Source organism: Pongo abelii, chromosome 5, assembly GCF_028885655.2.
Source record: "Pongo abelii isolate AG06213 chromosome 5, NHGRI_mPonAbe1-v2.0_pri, whole genome shotgun sequence".
Lineage (NCBI taxonomy): Eukaryota > Metazoa > Chordata > Mammalia > Primates > Hominidae > Pongo > Pongo abelii.
In genome coordinates, this window is record NC_071990.2 from 70,809,617 (window position 1) to 70,832,031 (window position 22,415).

The 22,415-nt window shown below is 38.8% G+C and overlaps 1 protein-coding gene across 3 annotated transcripts in view; it reads right to left on the reverse strand.

The window, feature by feature from the left end:
• Positions 1–22,415, reverse strand: part of COL9A1 (collagen type IX alpha 1 chain) — an 86,235-nt gene that overhangs the window by 22,216 nt on the left and 41,604 nt on the right. For all 3 annotated transcript variants that reach the window (XM_002817046.5, XM_054557681.2, XM_054557682.2), the window contains 14 exons: positions 21,614–21,667; positions 17,753–17,806; positions 16,334–16,387; positions 16,147–16,200; positions 15,960–16,013; positions 15,473–15,526; positions 14,383–14,427; positions 13,261–13,314; positions 13,119–13,172; positions 3,671–3,724; positions 2,976–3,047; positions 2,440–2,475; positions 1,701–1,745; positions 261–293 (listed from right to left, as the gene is read on the reverse strand). In XM_002817046.5, coding sequence (XP_002817092.3) covers positions 261–293; positions 1,701–1,745; positions 2,440–2,475; positions 2,976–3,047; positions 3,671–3,724; positions 13,119–13,172; positions 13,261–13,314; positions 14,383–14,427; positions 15,473–15,526; positions 15,960–16,013; positions 16,147–16,200; positions 16,334–16,387; positions 17,753–17,806; positions 21,614–21,667 — 717 coding nt within the window. The remainder of the gene's footprint in view (positions 1–260; positions 294–1,700; positions 1,746–2,439; positions 2,476–2,975; positions 3,048–3,670; positions 3,725–13,118; positions 13,173–13,260; positions 13,315–14,382; positions 14,428–15,472; positions 15,527–15,959; positions 16,014–16,146; positions 16,201–16,333; positions 16,388–17,752; positions 17,807–21,613; positions 21,668–22,415) is intronic.

Consider the following 22,415-nt stretch of genomic DNA (forward strand, 5'->3'; position numbering starts at 1 on the left):
GGCATGTTGGTGCATGCCTGTAATCCCAGCTACTTGGGAGGCTAAGGCAGGAGAATCGCTTGAACCCAGGAGGCAGAGGTTGCACTGAGCCAAGATTGCGCCACTGCATTCATGCCTGGGTGACAGAGCGAGACTCTGTCTCAAAAAAAAAAAAAAAAGAATTGAATGTTACGTAATGATTTCATAAAGCAGAGCATTACATATTCTACACTTTATTAATATTTTTAATTTTTTATACCATTACTGTTCACCATACTTACAGATCCCTTTGGGCCAGGTAATCCTATATCTCCCTAAATCAATGAAAGAAATTTGTGTTAGAACAATGTTTTCACATTTGATAATTTCCTGAAAACACTTTAAAAGTTATTGTGCTACTAAAATACAGAAAACTATGAACAGATTAACTCTGGCACTGCAAACAAATATTAGACTCCAATTTTGGATTCTAATCTCAGTTCTACTTAACTCTGTGACTCTCTGTAAGCTATGTAGCCTCCCAGCCTTTGGCTAATTTATCTGTTAAATAAAAGGGTTGAATCAGAGCTTTCCAGGGTTTCATCCAGATCTCAAATGCTAGGTGTCAAGAATTAAAAATGTGGAAGGCAAAAGATATTAAAATAGCATTGTCTTATAAAACACAAGAGACATTTAGACCTGATGACTTCATTTTTGTAATTCAAACAATATTTAAAAGTCATCCCCAAAAGTCTACTAAACCAAATGTGCCTGTTTTTACGCTTTTAAAAAAAACCTTGAAAATTTCCTGCCACTAATGCTAGATATAAATTCAGCTCATGTTGGCATATCAGCTTACCTCCACTACAAAACAATGATTTAAAACATCACGTTACCCTACAAAATGAACAATTTTAACAGAAAGTGAAACTGGAATAATCCTCTTATGAATTTACTTAATAGTTGGCAAGCTTTGACTAATTTAGATGTTATATTTATATTAGCTCTAAATCCTGAAAATATGAATAAAACAACATTACTAGGATTTTTTTCCTGCCCTACAAGCTCTCTAAAACTGTTTTCTGAAAAATCTATTACACTACCCCAAAGGACCAAAGTATAAGTTTCCACATTAGGTCACATTAGTTTGTGTCAAAACCATAATGATGAGCCTGCAAACCAAGCAGCTCCAGCAGTGGAGAGAACTTGTTCTCATTTGTATTCCTTTCCTGGAGATTAGGCAACAGCCTCCTCTGGAGATGGAGGTCACTTCTTTGGAGGGTTTTAGACTAAAGAGATTACCCTTGGTCAGATTTGTGAGTCACAGCTTTCTAACTATAATCAAACTTGAATATTGTTTTCATGATAGAGCACTATTATTCATAGACTTTCTATAGCCATGTAAGAATCACCTTGAATGTCTAGACATAAAGCCACAGAGGATTCACCATCTGTAAGAGAACACTTTTAGTCTCTAAAAGTTTAAAGCCAGATCTGTCAATTTGGCAATGTTTCCTCTCTGCTTTACTGGATCTTGGCTGCAATCTTGGGAGACTTTTGTTAGCTGATAGGAGAAACATCATAACCTTTAAAGAAGGCAGTGAGGATAACAGTGTCCAGAAAATAAGAATATATATATATATATTACATACCTATTTTGAACTGTTAGAAGTATATATATACTTCTAACACAGTTCAAAATTGGTAAATCTTCATCATTAACCAGAAAAAAAAAATCTTACAAGTTCCCCCCTTTCTCCTGCTTCACCTTCTTCACCAGAGGCACCCTAAACATTAAGATAAAAGGTTACATTTTAAAATTCTTAGTTCCATTGCCCAATTGTCCCATTGCCCAATTGTCAACATTGATAAGCATTCATAAGTGCCCACAGTGTTCCCAGAATCATGCAGAAATACAAAATGCTCTCAGCGGCTTTCCAATCTAGCTGTCAGTGGCTAGTCCCAATCAGAAAATAGCGTAGAGGAAAGCCAGAAGGTGAGGCTGAGTTTCAGCTAGAATGAAGGATAAATGACCATATTCAACAATTTTACAATTAGCCCTTGAAATAGGGATTTTACAGTAGAAAAAGGAACCCAGGGAAAGGACTGAGTCTAATTCATATAAACAGTTTATTTGCTGAGGTCTTGATCGAGAAAAACCTAAGACATTCTGATGTGGCTGTGGAAGGCTCCATCAGACATGAATAAACCAATTTTGTGAACCAGAGACAGAGCCACGCTCTTCAAAGGAAAGACAGTGCGCAGTCCTGGAGCAGAGCCATCATTAGCTCCAGCTTGTTAAAATAGTAAACAATGCTGTGGACCAAACTCAACACCGGGTTTCACTCACTATGAACACATTGAGAAAAACTGTTAGCCTTCATGGTTTTATTAACACCCATAAACCAGCCATTCCCCCTTGCTTGTGAAATGGTGCATATCAAACATTGCATTTTATACCAATTAAATAATAGGACTGACCTGTTCACCTTTTGGACCCGGTTCACCGACGACACCCTGTAATAAATAAAATATAATACTTTTTCAGTATTTTCAACTGTTTATATAATTTCAAGTGAACCTTATTGGGTGGGTATATAAGCACAAGTATGGATAATGTGATGGGAGAGGACGTTCCCACTCCTCACCACCCAACAAGAATCAGGACCAAAACATAAGTTTCCACATAGGTCACAATTTTCCACGAGGCTCTGGAACTTGGGGCATTCTCTGATCACATCCTCATAAAATCTGACTAGTAGAAATGTAAATTGAGGGCTAAGTAGAAAGTGTGATTACAACGGAAATTTTTACTTTTCTCAGCTTTTTTTCCCTTCTGTTATATTAATAGACTTTTTGCTTCTTAGTCTCAACTCTGAGTAATTTAAAATACCTTTCTTGATAGCTGTTTATGATAAATTCTAGAAAATTCTCCACAGGGCCAAAAACAAGCTTTCTCAACATGGTAGAAATCACCCTTCCAAATAAAGAACTTTCTGGAGTGCTGGAGCTCTTACCCTGTCACCTTTCATTCCAGGAAGTCCAGGGGGCCCAGGCAAGCCAGGGAGGCCAGGGCTACCCAGAGAACCCTGGAAAACAAACACAAAGTCCCCGGAGTTACTGTCACTGCAACACTGAAAGCACGGAAGGCAGAAGCAACCTTGGGTGTGTTGACTTGTGTCTAAAATAAACATGCTGTGGTTGGTTGAACTCTGCTTCTTGGGTCTGCCTCTCTTTCATATTCTCAGGAGAAGAGGGAGGGGCCAATGCTCTCGCAGCCTTCACTTCACCCTGAGGTCCTCAGTTCCCCTTGCACTCCTTGGCAACAATGGGTTCTTTCAGTCAAGCCTCCGCCACCCCACTGCCTGCAATGGTGCTGCTGCTCCTCTCGCTATGTAAACAAGCACTGCACAGGAAGTTAAAAGCACCATTCACTCTGTTTTCTGCCGTTCCAAGAACAACCAGAGGCCAAATGCAGCACTTCACATTTCACCAGGTTTAAAAATGGATGCTACAAACCACACAGATTAAAATACCCTCTGAGGGTATCCTACCCATAATTTGAAATTTCTCCTTTACATTGTTCACATATTCACATAACAAGAGAAATCAAGTACAGGTAATTCAATTGTAAATTGTTTTCTCCTCTTACTTATTTTTAAAAATGTGTGGTGTTTCGTAGAAGGCAAATAAACGAAACTTTTTTACTTACCGGTTTACCTGGTAGGCCTGGGGATCCCACTGGTCCTAATTCTCCTCTACTGCCCTATAAAAACACAAACATTGTCAACTGGATATTTTGCCAAAATTCAAATGCTTAGTTACTATGTAAATAAAATAACATCCTAGCTAGGTTTTTTTCCTTCAGCTAAAGGCATAGGCCATCATACATAGTGCCTACAGCATCCTGTGTTCATCTTGCATTGAATGATTCGAATGCCGTTTACTGTGATTACAGACGTTTAGAAATGATAGCTATACATGTATATGAAATGGCAATTAGCCACTTTCAACATCTAATCACATCCCAACTTTTATTATGGTTATTTGCGTCCATGTTTTAAGCCCTCACTTAGATTATGTGTTCTTAAGGTATTGCTATATATTAATTTGGAATTCTGCACAGTGCCTAGAACACAGAATAAATTTTCAGGTCTACAGAACATTTCAAAGCAACATCTGGCAAATGATCTTAAACCTCAACAGAGTGAAAAAAGAAACACAGAATAGATATGTTTGCCTTTAAATTACTACTGCAGCTTCAAAAAGACACAGATGGTAAAAATTTGTAAAGTTTCTGAAGTAAAAATTTTTTTCTTCTACTCGTTTTTGTTCTAAACATATCTTAGAAGATTAAACAGACTTCAGAAAGTAGAACTTATAACGAAGATACACCAAAAATAATTTTATTTTGTGATCCCACTTCAATTTTTTATTTGAAACTCTAAGCTTTCAAATTTTTATTTGAAACGCTAAGCTTTTCTAATCTATTGAGAAAAAGAAACACATGAACTTTTCAACTTTTTTCCCTGAGAACTTCATACAATTTTATGCAATCTGACAAAAGCTCATTTTATTTCTTAATTTTTTTATGAGACGGAGTCTTTCTCTGTTGCTCAGGCTGGAGTGCAGTGGTGCGATCTCAGCTCACTGCAACCTCCATCTCCCAGGTTCAAGTGATTCTCCTGCCTCGGCCTCCTGAGTAGCTGGGAGTACAGGTGCATGCCACCACGCCTGGCTAATTTTTGTATTTTTAGTAGAGACCGGGTTTCGCCATATTGGCCAGGCTGGTCTTGAATTCCTGACCTCAGGTGATCCGCCCGCCTTGGCCTCCCAACGTGCTGGGATTACAGGTGTGAGCCACAGCGCTCGGCTAGCTCATTTTATTTCTAATGCATGTTCAACTAAGCTGAACACTGACATTATTGGATAAATAATCACATTTCCTGGAAGGTGCATATAAAAATGAAAGGAGTCCTTTAAGTTAATTTTTCTGTAAAATGACATGACAGCTCCATATTAATGTTTAATATTTATAAATGCTTCTGATAAGATTATTCTGACTCCTGCTATTTATTCCTATTTAAGTTTAACAAAGTGTCAAGATCCATAAACCTTCTGAATTTTGAATTTCTCTAAAGGATTAAGAACTGTTTGCCAGTTTACAACAATCTAGCAATTAATATTAGCAATAATTTCATGCTAGTCATTTCATACGACTTATAGGTGATTTAAACTAAATGCTTTTAAACATTTTTCAACAACTTTATATAAACAACCTGTGTCTGGTATACGACTTTGGGATGATGCATTGGTCCTTAACCTCATGAGCAGTTTGGAAGCCAGAGGCAGTGCCCCATGAGGGTGGATGCTGGGAGAATGTGAGTCTAGATGAAAACCAGCCCCTGTGATAGATTCCTCTATCCACCTATAAATATAAAAACTGGGTTCTACCCCATCTTTACAACTTCAAAGTTCAAGACAGATTTTCCTCATTGTATCTGCTCTGTTGGCATTTTGAAATAATTTCTCAAGTGCATCATGAAATATCACTGGGCTCATGTGACTTTAATTCACAGAACAATTAATAGTAATTGGTGGGGAAAAGTTAATATCAGAAGGGGAAATCTCAGTTCTTGGCACATTCTCAAGTATTCATTTCTAAATAAATGAACCATTATGCTATCTTATCCAAAATAAAGATGATTATTGTACATTTTTTCTCTTCCATAAACCAAAGGGCTAAATTAAAATAAGAGACTGTATGATCTTTGATTTATTTGGGGGAGGATTAATTATCTTCCCAGTGAATAACAAAGATTTTCTCTGCTGGACTCTTATTTTCTCTGTCTTTTCTAAGTTCTTATTACAGTTTATAAGTGCTTTCCAACCAGTGGCAGACCCTTGGTAATATATATGAATGAACAGCTCAGAGACCAACATACACAGCCTGCTCTGCTGAACTTGTGTACCCATGAGTCCAGCATATGTAGAACGGACAGAAGGATCAGTAAAATTGTGAGCATTTACTCCCCTGTTACTGCACAAATGGACAGCCTGTGGTTCCTCATTTTTATTTCACTTCCATCCTATAAATCCTTGGCCATTCTAAATGCAGGTAATTTTACAGAAATCACCTCACTGTGAAAAACAGTAATGTTTATTTTCCCAAGAGTGACCAAACAGTTACAAACAAGGTGTTGGGGCAAGATTTTCTGATGGCTATTCATGTGATTTCTTTGTCTTCTAAGAACATGCATACTCTTGCTCTAAGTTCTGGAATTTCATCTACTAAGCTAAGATGAACATAAATAATCAAGATATAAACAGTTATCTCTGAAAACAGACTAAACACATTCCTCAGGGAGTAATTAAGCATGTGGGAATTATTTATATCCTACTGCCGAAGGTCATCGCCAAGGTCTGATTGTAAAAATTCAAAAAATTGCAACCTCAGGCGTAAATGGGTTACCCATGGCACTGGTAACCACAAGTGTGCTAAATAAATGCTAAAACTCTTAGTCTTCAACAGCCATGGTGATAACTATATTCTCAGATATGGGCAAGAGAGAGTGGTAGGAAAAGGCTGTTCTTCCCAGTTGCTAATATTTATAAACCCCGTGACAACAAGAGTTCCAACTTATAATAAAGGAATCAAAAGAAACTGGAATAAAGGCAAAAATCCTACCATTAAAAATGATGAATTGGCCGGGCGTGGTGGCTTACACTTGTAATCCCAGCACTTTGGGAGGCCAAGGTGGGCGGATCACTTGAGATCAGGAGTTCGAGACCAGCCTCACCAACATGGTGAAACCCCGTCTCTACTAAACATACAAAAATTAGCTTGGCGTGATGGCAGGTGCCTGTAATCCCAGCTACTCAAGAGGCTGAGGCAGGAGAATCACTTGGACCTGGGAGGTGGAGGTTGCAGTGACCCAAGATCACGCCACTGCACCCCAGCCTAGGCAACAAAGTTAGACTCCATCTCAAAAACCAAAAATAATGATGAATCATAACCAAAGGCTGTACATTTCTCTTGGATGCTCTGTGCTGCCACATACATCCCCAACAAATTGAGACACATCTGCCAACTCATCTCTTTTTAAGAAGCCAATCAGGGCTGGGCGCAGGGGCTCATGCCTTATAATCCCAGCACTTTAAGAGGCTGATGCGAACGGATTACCTGAGGTCAGGAGTTTGGGACCAGCCTGGCCAACATGGTCAAACCCCTGTCTCTACAAAAATTAGCTAGGCATCATGGCGGGAGCCTGTAATCCCAACTACTCGGGAGGCTGAGGGGGAAAAATTTCTTGAAACCGGGAGGTAGAGGTTGCAGTGACCCGAGATTGCATCACTGCATTCCAGCCTGGGCAACAGAGTGTGACTTCATCTCAAAGAAACAAACAAAAAAAAAGAAGAAGAAGACAAAGAAGAAGCAGCCGCCAATCAGGGCTTTGAAAAAGATGCAGACCTTCTATCACTGATTCCCAGTGATAGCTATGCATCAGAATCCCCTGAGTTCTTTAGAAATATATTGCACTAGATGTCCTCTCCCCAACCCCATCTCTCCATTCCTTATCTTTATTTAGCCCCTTGCCCTCTGATTCTAATTCTGCAGGTCTGGGGTAAGATCCAGGAATCTGTATGCATTTACGTTGTATTTGTTTGTCTTTACCAGCTTTCTCAGACTTTTGTTAAATGCCCACCACCAAAGTTCCATAAATTTTAAATAATTTGCTAGATATGTCTTGTAACATCAGCATTTAGCAAGCAAACTTCAATTGAAAATCATCCTGTGGAGCTATGATTTGAGCTACTGAGGCATATGCGAGGGTGGAAATGAAGACATGGACATTGAGCCCAGTGGCCTGGTCTGAAGCTGATTTTGCCATGCATCTGGTAACTTCAGGCAAGCAACTTAACCTCTCCGTGCCTGTTTCCTCATCTATAAAGTGGGAATAAAAATAGTACTTATCTCTTAGGGCTTTTTTGAGGATTGAATAAGTTAGAAGACATAAATCACTTAGAACTATGCTTGTCTCATAGTAAGCATAGTAGAAGTGTTAGTTATATTGATCTGAGGTAATTACTAAAGAAATCGGCCAAAAAATTTTTAACCAAATGTTTAATTAAATGTTGTTTGCCTTTCAAATCCCCCAAGTCTGTTTAAAAGCACAAGTTGTGCTTGGAAAAAATTAAGTCTTTAGTTTTCACGTTTCCAGTTTCTGTCAACACCACTGATCATCAAGCAGGCACCTTCTTTATAAACAAGTACTGGGTGTTATTTTGTAAAAATTATTTCCATAAATACATACAGCTAAATAATTCAAGTTGGAGGTTTTCCTTTTAAAATGGAACTGTTAGACTTTTAAAAGATCACAGAAAATAACAGATTTAACTTAATTATACTTATACTGCCAAAATTATTTTCCCAATAAATGGATTTTATTCCATCATGCTCTAGCTTGTAATGGCTGTTGTCTTTGTCCAACTACCCAAAATGCTAACTAACTGAAAAACGAACACTATCCTCAGTACCTTTCCAATTCAGAAGTTGGAAATTATAAATCACTATACTTAGTCTGTACTATATATTAAATGCCTCTCTCTGGCAAAAAGAATGCTGATTAACCTAGGAGATCAATTATGATTTCTATAGATTGCTGCTTTTATAAACCCATTTTCATGTTAACATTGAAAGGTCATATTAGTCCTACTACAATGATAGCATTTAGATTTGTCACGAAGATATTTTTAAAATCTATTCAATTTTACATTATATAGTTTGCACATTTCTCTTGTGTATGTTTACATATGCCCTCATACAGAAGCAGAAAAAAAAAATCTGTCCAAACTCTAACCATCACACACATCAGCTTCACAAATTATTGACGGAGGAAACATGCCAGTGCCTAGATGGAGTGGGAGGGTGGCTTAGATCATTCACAGTACAACATTTGTGGACCTCTGTCATTGAGGCTGTTGGTATTGGAGGGGTGGTAAAGGACTACACGAGAAAGTAGACAGGCTTCTGTACACAAGGAACGTATCATCTTCAGAAAACTGAGGTCGATCAGCATGAAACTCATCCCAGTCAGAGCCGTGAGAGCGGAATGAACACAACCCACTCAGCAAAAGCCCTGGTGAGTTCTCAGAAGCCAGGAAGATGGAAATGGACCAAGAGGTACCACATGGTAGGACCAAATGAAAAGCCCAGGTCATGTGCCTGTGCAAAACCAGGAGCCGCCCAGTCCGGGTGAAAACCAAGGGGAGGGCCATAGAGAAATTCAGAAGCATGGCCTACATCGTAAAGGCAGGCGCCCATATGAAATCTCTGGAGGCACCAAAATGAACAGACAGTATTTTTGCAGTAGTATTGGCAAACATTAAAGGAAATACCACTTAATTTCAAATACATGCTTCTAGGACACATTAGAAATGTGTGTCCATGTCTTCATCTCCAACCCGCATGCCTCAGTAGCTCATTTCTTCTTCTCAGCTTGTTTTAGATTTGCAGGAAAAACTGATCAAAAGTGTGAGGCATTGTTAAAAATGTATGAACTTATCTACAAAACTGAATTTAATGATGTAAAGTGAAAGAACAAATGTGTCTTTCAGTAAGTGGATTTGGTGTTAAAACTCTGCTCCAGAACTATAATATTTATAACCTATCATGACATTTTTCAGAAAATTTTATAGCAGGTGAGAAGTCAGTTATTACCAACAAAAACAGCATGGCAGGATTTATTACGCCTCTGATTCAACTCGTTTCAAGAAATATTGATTGAGTGCTACTTTATGGCAAGCCCTGAGGAAAGCGAGGTGGGAAACACAGCGGTGAAAAAGACATGACTGCCACCTTCTGCAGTTACCACGGCATGGGGTACAAAGGAGACAAGAGTTCAGAATAAGGAAAGATCACTTCTGTCTGGGGGACAGGGCATAACTGAAACGTTTTCATGATGCAATTAACATTCCAATTACTTCTGAGACGGCTTATGGAATGTTGAGCCAGAGAAATGAAGAAAAGAGCCATTTCAATGCAGGGTCTGGTCTACAGGAAAGAGGTACGGAGAGTATTTGAGAATTAGCATGGAGTCCAATCTGACTTGAACACAAGATCTGAGTAAAGCCGAAATGAGAAGTAAAATGGGGAGGTTAATGGACAGTTTAAGATTTTAGACTTTCTCTTACTGTCCGTAGAAATCCATTGAAGATTTTTTAATGGGGAGAAGTGAGTATGGATGCTGTTCTTTGGAAATACCAATACAGTAGTGTGTGCAGACTCAGGGAACTATCATTCCCCGGGGCCTTTGGAATTGTGTTTGGCATTTTTGTTTGTCCCAGTGACTGTGGAGACACTACTGATGTTCTTGCAGGACAGAGGTCATGGATGTGAGACACGCTGCCATGTGCAAGAGTTCTGGAAAACAAAGAACTAGCCCAGCTCAAGTTGTACCAATACCCTTTTGGGAGACACTGGCAGAGAAAGGAAAGACTGCAGCCGGTGAGACAATTGCAGTGATCCAAGCAGTAGGTAATGACCTGAGCCAGGGCGATAGTAGTGGGAATGGAAATGAAGAGTCAAATATAAGAGATCTTGAAAAGAGGACAGAACCAACAGGTCCTATTTGTGATAGGAAATGTGATGGAGGAAAATGCTGAGGTTTTGAGCCTCAGGGACAGGAGCAATGGCAAGAATTTGGACTCTTACAGAAATTCAAAAACCAAAAATCTAAAACTCAGATCCAAAACCCTGCATCAGCATAGCCTCCTATGATTTGCCTCTCCTCACATAGGAGAATCAACCCCCTATCCCATCTTCTCCTGAGGTGCTGCCTCTGGTTCTTCATTGCTTTATGCAGCCCACGGCACTTAACTGGTGACTGGCCAAGCAGCTCTCCCTACTCCATGTCATGTTTTGTATTCATGCATGGTTCTGGCCCACAACAAGTGCTCAGTCAATGTTCCTTTAAATACATGGAGCTTTCTGCTCTTTAAAGTGACTAATAGAGCCGGGCGAGGTGGCTCACACCTGTAATCCCAGCACTTTGGGAGGCCAAAAAGGGTGAATCACCTGAGCTCAGGAGATTGAAACCAGCCTGGGCAACACGGCAAAACCCTGTGTCTATAAAAAATACAACAATTAACTGGACATGGTGGTGTGCACCTGTAGTTCCAGCTATTCTGGAGGCTAAGGTGGGAGGATCACTTGAACCCAGGAGGTGGATATTGCAGTGAGCCAAGATTGTACCACTGCACTCCAGCCTGGGCAGCAGAGTGAGACTCTGTTTAAAATAAAATAAAATAAGATGAATAAGAGATGTAATAGTAAACACTCGCAAAGCTCTAATGGCCCAACACTGCTCAATCTTCCTGGGCTAGTCATACAGCATCTTCATTGTTTTAGAAATGTGATCTGGCTATAATGTCATTGCTTCGACAGTTAATTTATGGAAAGTATTTTAATTAGAAATTCACAAGCTTCAAGCAAAAGAAAAGAATAAAATAAGCACAGAGCAAGTGAGTGAGGGGCATGACGAGCTGGTTGTTTTGGCTGCAGAAACCTCAGGAAACCACCTGGTGGAAGTCGGCTGACAAATATCTGTGAGAAGTGGAGAAATTCCATTCTCATGCCACAAGACACCTGGAATACTTCGCTTTTCTCAAGTATAAAAATCTTCATTCAACATGCCCAAGAAATGCTTCAAAAAAAGTAATAATGATATTTGGAAATATTTCTGTGTTCCAACTTGGAGTTCTTTTGGCTATTCAGCAGCCTTTGAAAATAACTGAAACTGAAGGCCAGAGAGAATGTTTTAAAGTCAAATTTAAGTGTATAATATTTAATTTCCTAATCAATTTCTCTCTAGGGTTAAACTGTGTATAGTGAGAAAATGGTCATTGCTATGGCTGCTATAAAATAGACAAGTTTACAAACTCACACTAAGAGAAGTCTGGTGGTTTCTCCGAAGCAGAGCTACCCTATGACCCAGCAATTCCACTCTTAGGTAGGCACGCAAGAAAAATTAAAACACATGTCCACACAAAAACCTGTATACGAATGTTCATAGCAGCACTTTTCATAATGGCCAAAAAATTGAAACAATTCAAATGTCTATCACCCAATGCATGGATCAATAAAATGTGATATATCTACATAATTAATCCCTACAATTAAATATTATTCAAGAATAAAAAGGAATGAAGTACTGATACATGCTACAGCATAGATAAACCTTGAAACATTATGCTAAGTGACAGAAGCCAATCATTAGGAAAAAAAATAAAATACAGCCGGGCATGGTAGCTCATGTCTGTAATCCCAACATTTTGGGAAGCTGAGGCAGAAGGATCGCTTGAAGCCAGGAGTTCAAGACCAGCCTGGTCAACATAGCAAGACCCCATCTCTACAAAAAAAATTAAAAGTTAGCCAGGCGTGGTGGTGCACCCCTTCAGTCCCAGCCACTCGGGAGGCTTAGGCAGGAGGACTGCATGAGCCCAGGAGTTCAAGGTTGCTGTGAGCTACGATTGTGCCACTGCACCCCAACCTGGGTGACTGAGACAGACCATATCTCTTAAAAAATTAATTAACTACTTGTTTTTTAAAAAACAAAAAGCTCTCATATTGTATGATTCCATTTACATGAAACTTCCAGAACTGGCAAATCTATAGAGACATAAAGTGGATTAGTGGTTGTCTAAAACTGAAGGAATTAAAAGGAAATGATGGATGACTACAGGTGGGAGGTGGGTATAAGATTCTTTTTTTAGGTGATGGAAATATTCTAAACTTGATTGGGGTGATGGTTGCACAATTCCATCAATATGCTAAAAATCAATAAAGATAGGTGAATTATGTAGTATGTGAATTGTATCTCAACGTTGGGTCTTTTTAAATCACACTAAAATATTTCCTTAAACATGAGGTGAGGGCAGAAACGGTCACCATGGTTTTTGAAGCACTTTATTTTTGTTTGCATTTTCTGAAAAGGCATGCTGTGCATCTAAATAGCATTTTGTCTCCTTGTGTGTCTTGGACTAGCATGGGTTCAAACATCAGATAGCATTCATGGATGGATGGATGAATGGATGAATGGAAGAACATCCAACAAAGTCCTGAGAAGGTGCTTTAGGAAAGAACAGCAAGGAATACTCACAGGAAGCCCCCGGGGTCCTCGGGGTCCCACCTCTCCTGGAGGCCCCTGTTGGCCCTGTTATGAGGAAGGAAGGTAGAAAAAAAGTTAACACCTACTGATTACAACAGGTTAGAACTTCAGGAGAGGTAAAATGGTGTCTTACCGGTTTGCCTGAATTTCCCATCTGACCAGGCTTCCCTGGAGCACCAGTGCTACCCTAAGGGTAAAATGCAACATTCAAAGTAACTCATGCTGAAGTAAGCATAATCATCAGTCTGCCTTACCCAGACTGGGATCTCTTACATTTGAATGGCATTAATTCCCTGCTTTCACACTGAGAATCTGGGAATGTGCAGAATCTCTTTCTTGTTAGATACATCGAAATCCTTTAGATTCAAGATATTGTCTGTGAGTCTAAGAAATATATTAAAGGTCAAATGTCAAACAATGAGGGGTTTTAGCCTTCAGTTAAGGGGATCCTCTTCAATTAGAGGATTTTTCTTTCTTCACAATATTAATAATATATGTCTTTCCTTTACCATTTCCACCTCCAATATAATTATTTGAGTATTTCTACCTCACATTAAACTATCGAAAGTATTAAGAATCCAACCAACACGGGGAAATAGGATGTGCTGCTGAGAAAGCCCCGTCAGCAAGCTCTCGGGAAAGCACATGTCTGGAGACGCCCTCTCCACCATCAATCTCATGTGCAGCTCAAGACGCTGCAGACCACTGTGATTGGAGAGCTGCAGCTTGGTACTCTAATAGCCACCAATCTCTATGTTATTCACCTTTTATCCCTTTTCTTCTCAACCAAAGCCATATTTTTTCCCTTAACATTTTTTTCCACCTATTGTTTTTAACCACTTACATTTTTGTTTTATGTAGAATATAAGCAGTGGTCGATCAGTGTGTGAAAAAAAATGCCTAATATCTTTTTAGTTTAGCTGAATCATCCTAATAATAGTCTCTGACATAAGTTCTGTGGCTTAATAATATCTTCCTTATTTTAGTAGTAAGGAACAATAAAATTTTCTGTTTTATACTGGCAAAGGATGACATTTTCATTAAGGAAATCTAATTAGCAGTATTTTGTCAAAGTATGCTTTCTATAGCTAGGAAAAAGATTAGTATTTGAAGCCTTAACACATTTACTTTTTTATTTCTCCCTAGGGCCAAATATAAAATAAAACACACGCTGAAAATATTAAAAATTACAAATATGTTAGTAAATAATAAAGAAATTAAGAAAAATATTAACTTAAATTTTAAAATATTTTACCTTTTCACCAGCAACACCCTTTGCACCAGGAATTCCAGGTACACCCTAAAAGAATACATACACAATCCGAGTTTAATCACCTCCTCTGAGAATCCATGAGATGCCAAGCCCACTGCACACTGCAGGGAGGCTGAAGGAATCATGGTAACCTCAAAGCTTTAATGTGAGGAAGATGCTTCCTAGTTCCCAAACTCTGCACAGTCATTTATAGAATGATCCACAGTTTAGAGGGTATGACTTTATTATATCTGGCTTGTTAAAGCTAAGTACCCTTAAAGCAAATCTTGTCTTTAAACTAAAGTTACTTTTCAAAGACAAACTTCCCAAATTAGGATCCAGTACCATTTTCAGATCAAGAGGAGCTCTACTAGGCAGGACAGAGACTACAGGGATGTGACATGGTTTCATGTACAGAGTAATAAAATGAAAACCTCTCAAAAATGCTGAGCTTTATAGTAGAAAAGGAAATGGTAGGAGGATGCTGGATCTGACTCAGGTTTGATATTATTGGGAGTGCTAATATTATCTGATTATTTAAAAGATTGGGGGCCAGGCTTTGATATTACCAAGTATTCTTTATTAATTAGAAAGATTTGCCTCCAAAAGAGCCAAGAATACACGTGGTACAATCCACATGAACTTCCAGACACATTAATGCAGGCAAACACCAATTTGAATGATTAAAAATAGTACATAATCCAAGGGGTCACCTGAGCATACTCTCAGAACTCTTGTTGCTTAACCCTACTAACAAGAACTTTAGAACCGGTTTAAAGTGGAATGAAATATATCACACTGGCCTACAGCTTAGGGTTAGTTAAAAAATATGTAAAAAAAGACTGAGTAAACTAAAGAGAGAAAAGGAATCCAAAACATAAAATTAAAGCCTATTATTTACAGTTATTACACAAATAGCTATACAGAGAAAAAGTATAAAATATAAAATACAAATGTAAATTGTAAAAATGTAAAAGTAAAACATCATATCTTCCCCAGAACTTATCAAATTAGGTAGCATGTCTCTCCCCAAAATGTATATCTTTAAAACATGTATATAAACCAATTAACATGTAAAGAATCAAATACTTACTGGTAACCCCTGCAATCCTGCATCACCAGGAGGCCCAGGTTTTCCTGGTTCACCCTGAAAAAAAAACTTTTATCACATGATTGAACCTGTATGAGCTGCTGTATTTCTTTTAAGAAACGGAGGAGCACAGACGTTTTAAGTAAAAGGATTGTCCCAACAGCTGACTTTACATGCACTTTTATAAAGTGACTTAATTTAGGGTGGGGGAGTAGGGTGGGAAATAGGACATAATTCAACCAAAATGCACAGTCTCTCTCAACCTACTTTCATCAACAGGGCAATTTTACTGAGTTCCTGAAACCAAGCAAATAATTATACTATTCTAATAAGTATTTCATATTTGACACTTGATTCAAAAATTAAAGGAAGGGAAAAAGCCAAAGCTAGTTAAATAAATCTTTTGGTGATTTAGTAATGGAAATGCCACACTCAGTTGGCCAGGGCAGAGACAGTCCCACTCACTCTTGGACTAAATTACACAGCCTACCTTTGTTCCAGGCATTCCAGGGATCCCATCACGGCCATCCACACCTGGCAAACCCTAAACACACACAAAGAAACATACTGTCTGCAACACACAGTCACATTCTTTTTCCCTTCATTATTTTCTAAAGTTTTATTGCAAGTCAATGATCACTGAAAAATGTGCTTGATGACTACAGCTCAGGACATACCGTGTCTCCTTTGGGCCCAGGGAGACCAGGAATTCCTCTAGCACCTTCAGCGCCCTGCAGGGAGGAAGAGAAAGAATAGACAAGACATGTTCAGTTAACATAATACTTAGACTTGTCAAAGAGATCAGCATAATCAGCAGATGACACTGAAAAGCAGGAGGCTTGGAGTGACTGAATTTAAACTCACTCTATCTCCTTTGGGACCTGCTTCTCCTGGAGGTCCTCGCTGTCCTTGATCACCCTGTATGAAAATAAAATTTTGTTAATACAAGCAAAAGTTACTTATTAATCAACTTTTAAAAATTAGAAAGTACCATCCACATCACCCAACTATTAGTCTTCCACCACAATGGCTTTGCTCTATCAAGGAAGCCTAGATGAAGAAGTCTTTTTTATAAAAATGGCATTGTCTTAAAAATGGATATTGCCATAGAGATAACTGAGACTTGATGGTCTTTTGTTTTCCCCTTAAATGCACTATGCCTCTGTGTTCTTGTGTGTAACATATAATGGATCCATGCAGTGAATTTTGACATCAGTAACTGCATGTACATATCAGCTAACTTCATGACTGTTGTAAAGGTTTGAGGTTTGGATTAGTTGCCAATCTTTCCCTCATATTATTTAATCCTCCAGTCAATATTAGTGATTTCTGTCGAAGTGATCTAGCTAATGTTGATATATGCTACAGGTGGTAATAGATAAGAGGCCGTGTCTTCCTAAAATACAGCTTTTGTTGAGTTGCTTAATTCTAAAACCTCAAATGGCTCCCTATTGCTACTGGATCTGTTCAAATGACTCAGGTTGGCATTAAACATTCTCCATGATGTATCTCTACCTTATCCTTCCAATCTCATCTTTTCAACCAAACTTTCCACTCCAGGCAGTGACAGCCCCTATGACAGCACACATACCCCATCACCACCAACAGTGCCACCCCTGTACTTTGCTGTCTTTCCTGCCCATAGGCTTTCAAACCAACCTCCCCTCAGGTCCTCTTACATAGATTACATCTATCCTGTGCTCTAGCATTTGATCTTGTATAGTTTATCATTGAGTTACTTTCTGTCTTTCCCATTGGAACACAGGACTTTGACAGTTGGAAATTCTATGTTTCCTATATCTTTTCTACTTTTTATGTGGCATATTCAATTATCAATGGATGGCTTTTTTGTCTATTTCCCTCCCAAAAACAGGCTCGAGGAAACCTAAAATAATGACACATGGACATATGGCAATCAAAATGTGGAATAATGAAGTCAGAAACCATAGAAAACGAAAAATATCAAATGGACAAGATACTAGAAACGAGATAGTTACTGAGACTCAAGGCGTCCTGATAACCAAAGAAAAGGAAAACACACAAACATAAATACTTAATAATTTGGCTTAATCTATGAAGAAAAAAAATCATATCAAGTCAGAAGAACATTTCTATGTACCCGAGAAAGATACCTGTCTTAATTAAATTTAAATTTAAACATATATATATAAATTGTCCATTTTTCCACTTCAGTTATTCACATGTAAGCAATACTGCACACACATGCATACATAGCAAAAACAAAAATCTATCATTGGGTTTTGTGGAAGGAAAATCACTTACAGGTGCACCAGGAAGACCCTGAGGCCCAGGTTCACCATCTAAGCCCCGAGCACCCTGCAAAAAAACAAGACAATGGAATAAAACTGAGATCAGTCATGTATGTTAAAGGAAGCATCCATCTTTCTAAAGAAATTTAATAGCCAGATGAAAAGGAGGTTTTGTGCCTGTAATACACACAGTGATCCCTGAGGAGTAATTACTCAGGCACCTCAGGTAAACTTGTTGACATCTACTCAGCATACCAATTGTACTTAAATACAATCTCTGATGCCACTCTGTATTTTTTTTTTTTTTTTAGACAGAGTTTCGCTCTTGTTGCCCAGGCTGGAGTGCAGTAGCGCCATCTTGGCTCACTGCAACCTACGCCTCCTGGGTTCAAGCAGTTCTCCTGCTTCAGCCTCCTAAGTAGCTGGGACTACAGGCGCATGCCATCATGCCCAGCTCATTTTTGTATTTTTAGTAGAGACGGGATTTCACCATGTTGGCCAGGATGGTCTCAATCTCTTGACCTCATGATCCGCCCACCTTGGCCTCCCAAAGTGCTGAGATTACAGGCATGAGCCACTGCACCCAGCCCACTCTGTATGTTTTCAGTTAACACTGCACCCATCCTCAGTTGCTGACATGAGCTAAAAACACAGGTGCTTATTAATAGATTGGTAAATCTATTAGAAGAAGTTTGGTAGCCACTCTCCAGGGTTCTTAACATTTCTATAGAAATTAATTAACCACCAGGTGGGGGGATCACATGAGACCAGGAGTTCCAGACAGCCTGGCCAACATGGCGAAACCCAGTCTCTACAAAAATACAAAAATTAGCCAGGTCTGTTGGCACATGCCTGTAATCCCAGCTACTCAGGAGGCTAAAGCAAGAGAATCACTTGGACCCGAGAGGAGGAGATTGCATTGAGTGGAGAGAGCACCACTGCACTCCAGCCTGGGCGACAGAGTGAGACCCTGTCTCAAAAACACACACAAAAAATTTATTAACGATGAAGGCCATGGAGCCACTCTAAGAACAGCTGCTATACTCTGTTGCTGCCACAACTGTGAGAAGGATTTCTGGGACTCTGGATCTCCCATCAAGATCTGGAATAAGAAGTCCAGCCACGTGATTCAGAAGAATGAATTACTAGAAGGACCTGAGTATACCCTCTTCCATCCTGGACAGATATTACGTTCAATTTATATAAAGTAACCAACCTATTTTCTCAAGAACAGATCCACTCTACCAAGTGATGACATAAGAATGACTCAGAGCTTTATAAATCTAATTATCTTGAAATAATCTCTGATGTGGCTAACATATTGTACACTATCACCTCTTTATTTTCATCATGAGAATCAAAATGTGATATTAAGATCTTAAAAAGTGTTTTTAGTGCTCTCTACATATGCTATCTGACAAAATATAACCCCTGTCTTTGTTTTTCTTATCTACTAAGTGAATAAAAAGGCATAATGAGGCAGCCTTCTAATGAACCTGGTTGAGATGAGAAGATGATAAAATAAATGAAAAACAATCAAGAGTACTGGATAGATGTCAGACCAAGAAATCAAGTGTCAAATTTGAATCAAGTGTCAAATCAAGAAAACCAGGTGGACAGCATGTATAGTAAGAATTAAAAATTAGAAAATCCATGATAGAAGGTTCAGACATAGGTAGAATCAAAGAAAGAACTCAACTGAAGCAGAGGTACCAGAGAGCCCTGAAATTCTTTGATCCCTAAAAAGTAGGACAGAGCAAAAAACATTCTACATTCACCAGAGAAGAAGAGATTTTGAAGACCTGAAAAAGAACTTGAATTTATCATTCACCTTGCATTACAGGAGCAGAACCCAGCCTTTGCATTACAGAAATGGCTTTGATGCACTCTCTCTCTCTCTTATTGCTGTTCAGCATGAGCTTAGACCCAAACTGCTGTTACTAGGTAACCACTCCATGGGTCTGAGTTCACAAGAAGAGCTTTTTTTTCTTTCTTTTTTAAAGCAATTTGACAGAACTTAGAAGAAATGAGAAGTTTTGAAAAATACCAAATAGAAAAATATCTCAAATGAAGACAATATCAAGAACAGTAATTGGTTTCAAAGTGAGGGGTCACATATTCTAGGAGATGATTTAAATCTAGAAAAAAATGAAGGTATCAGCAGCTTGAAAATAAATGGGATTATCTGATAAAAGAAAAGAAATACACTGAATGTTACTTAAGGTGACATAAATATAGAAATATGAATGCGTCTAATATGTTTAACAAATACAAAGTTTTCAGAAAAGAAATATTGATTGAAAAGATGGATAAGGAAAGCAGGCAGAATGAAAATACCTAGAAGTGACAAAGAGCCTGGAAAAAAAACATTAAATTGACAAAAAAAAATTGATAAATAAGCTTCATCCTTCACTCACCAAGCTGTGCATCTCTTTTTTAAAAAGAAAAATTTAATTTCATTTATTGAGCATGTACAATGTACAACGTATTGTTAATTAACTGTTAATAAAACGCTCTTTGCTGCTGGGGGAACTGACACCAATTAGCCATAGAAGTTATAAAGAGAATGAGGTCAGGGTCAGAAGTGACGGTGGGCAAAGATGCCTTTTGTATTTTCTGAAACCTATAAATTAACTTTCCTAACATCCAAGAAGTGGTAACCATTTTCTTAAAATCTGATAGAGAGGCTAAACACACCCCTACACATACGCCAAGGAAAACACTTCTGAACGCATCATGATGATGCTGTGATGATAATCACTCAGCTAAACATAGCCTGTCCTTCATCCTCCACCAACGGCAACACCTCATCCTTCCAGGCTCCACATCCTTCTAATGCCACCTCCTTCATGGGCCCTCTCAGTTTCTCTATCAAGATTAGCCCTGCTTCCGCTGCACTCCATCATACCACTGGCCCTCAGATTCATGTCTCTTTTGCTTACATTGTAGTTAACTATCTACTTATTTGTCTTGCCCAATAAATAACTGACTTGATAAAGGTCTTATTCCCTTGGAATCTCCCCAGCAGCTTGCGGAGTGCCTTGGTATGGAAGTGCTGGGCGAATCTGGTTTCTGAGACTGGGCTAAGGGCAGGCTAGTATCCTCCAGCCATAAGTGTATAACCCATGCTAAGGGCAGGGCTCATGGATCAGCTTGCAGGTGGGTCACTGGAGGCTCCAGTGTCTTTGGGGATGTCCTGCCTTGGCTTACCTCTCCTTTTCCATCCTCCCTGTCTTTGCCTTGCCTGACCAGAAGCACTCCAGGCACTGTGCCAGTGTTATCAAAGCTAACCGCTGATCACGACAATAAGTTAAAATGTAACAACCTTGTTTACTCCGATTTACTCAATATAATTTAAAATAAATTAATACATGGCAAATATCATGCATACTGCTCATTCCTATTATCTGTGCTTACAACAGAATTGTGAAAAACCTAATCACACATCTACAAAGTATCATAAAATGTCATGTTGTTAGTCTGGGCGTGGTGGCTCACACCTGTAATCCCAGCACTTTGGGAGGCTGAGCCAGGCGGATTACCTGAGGTCAGGAGTTCAGGACCTGTCTGGCCAACATGGTGAAACCCTGTCTCTACTAAAAAATAAAAAAATTAGCCGGGCGTGGTGGCAGGAGCCTGTAATCCCAGCTGCTCTACTCGTGAGGCTGAGACAGGAGAATCTCTTGAACCCAGGAGGCAGAGGTTGCAGTGAGCCAAGATCGCGCCATTGCACTCCAGCCTGGGCAATAAGAGTGAAACTCCATCTCAAAAAAAAAAAAAAAAAGTTGTTGAAGATAAAAAGTTATGTTTAAATAGCCAAAATTGTAAATATTTAACACATTTTGATATTATATTATTGTCATCACCATCTTACTTTTTCCCCTTTGTCCCCAACTATGCCAGTGATGCCTCGCAAACCTTGGGCTCCCTGGAAATGTAAAAAAGAGAAGTGAATTATTTTAGTTGAAGCAAAGATCTTTTAAAATCTCATCACAAAAGCTAATCTAGGCAATGGATATTATCATAACCAAAGGTAATACTAAGAAATAGTAACTACATATATATAGACAAACATTTCTAGTTTAGAAAGTCCAAGGAGAATTCTTCTGATGGTAAACCTTTTAATAAAATTCTGAAGTCTTACACAAAACTGGAGTTGACAAAATCACTTATGACACTTGTAAGTACCAGCATAAGAGAAATTGTGATAATATGTTTGACTTACCTTTTAACTCGTATGTAGAACTTACACTATCATTCCCACTTCCTTCATGGCATGTAACCTGGTTACATGTAACATGATTTTAAACCTTGAAATAATTTCTTTCTCATCAATGGACACCATCAAAAGCAGTAGCTTCCCAGGCTAGCCCACGAAAGCCTATAACCTAGAAAGGAGCTGGAGCCTCCATCAACCCCTTGTAGTCACTATTCATTATACCATTCTTATGATGAAAGGCATTCTGAATTCCAACTCAGGGCAATAGGAACCCATCTTAGTCATAAGAGTGGATAATCCTAAAAACGAGGGGCAGGGTGTGATTTCTAGGATCTCTTTCAATACTGAAATGTTACCATTCTGGACTCTCTGGCCCCATACTAGGAGGGATCCAGAAATGGATCCTGGAAGGAGTGAGCTTGGGAATACCCTTGGAAGCAGAGGAAGGTGGATGCTC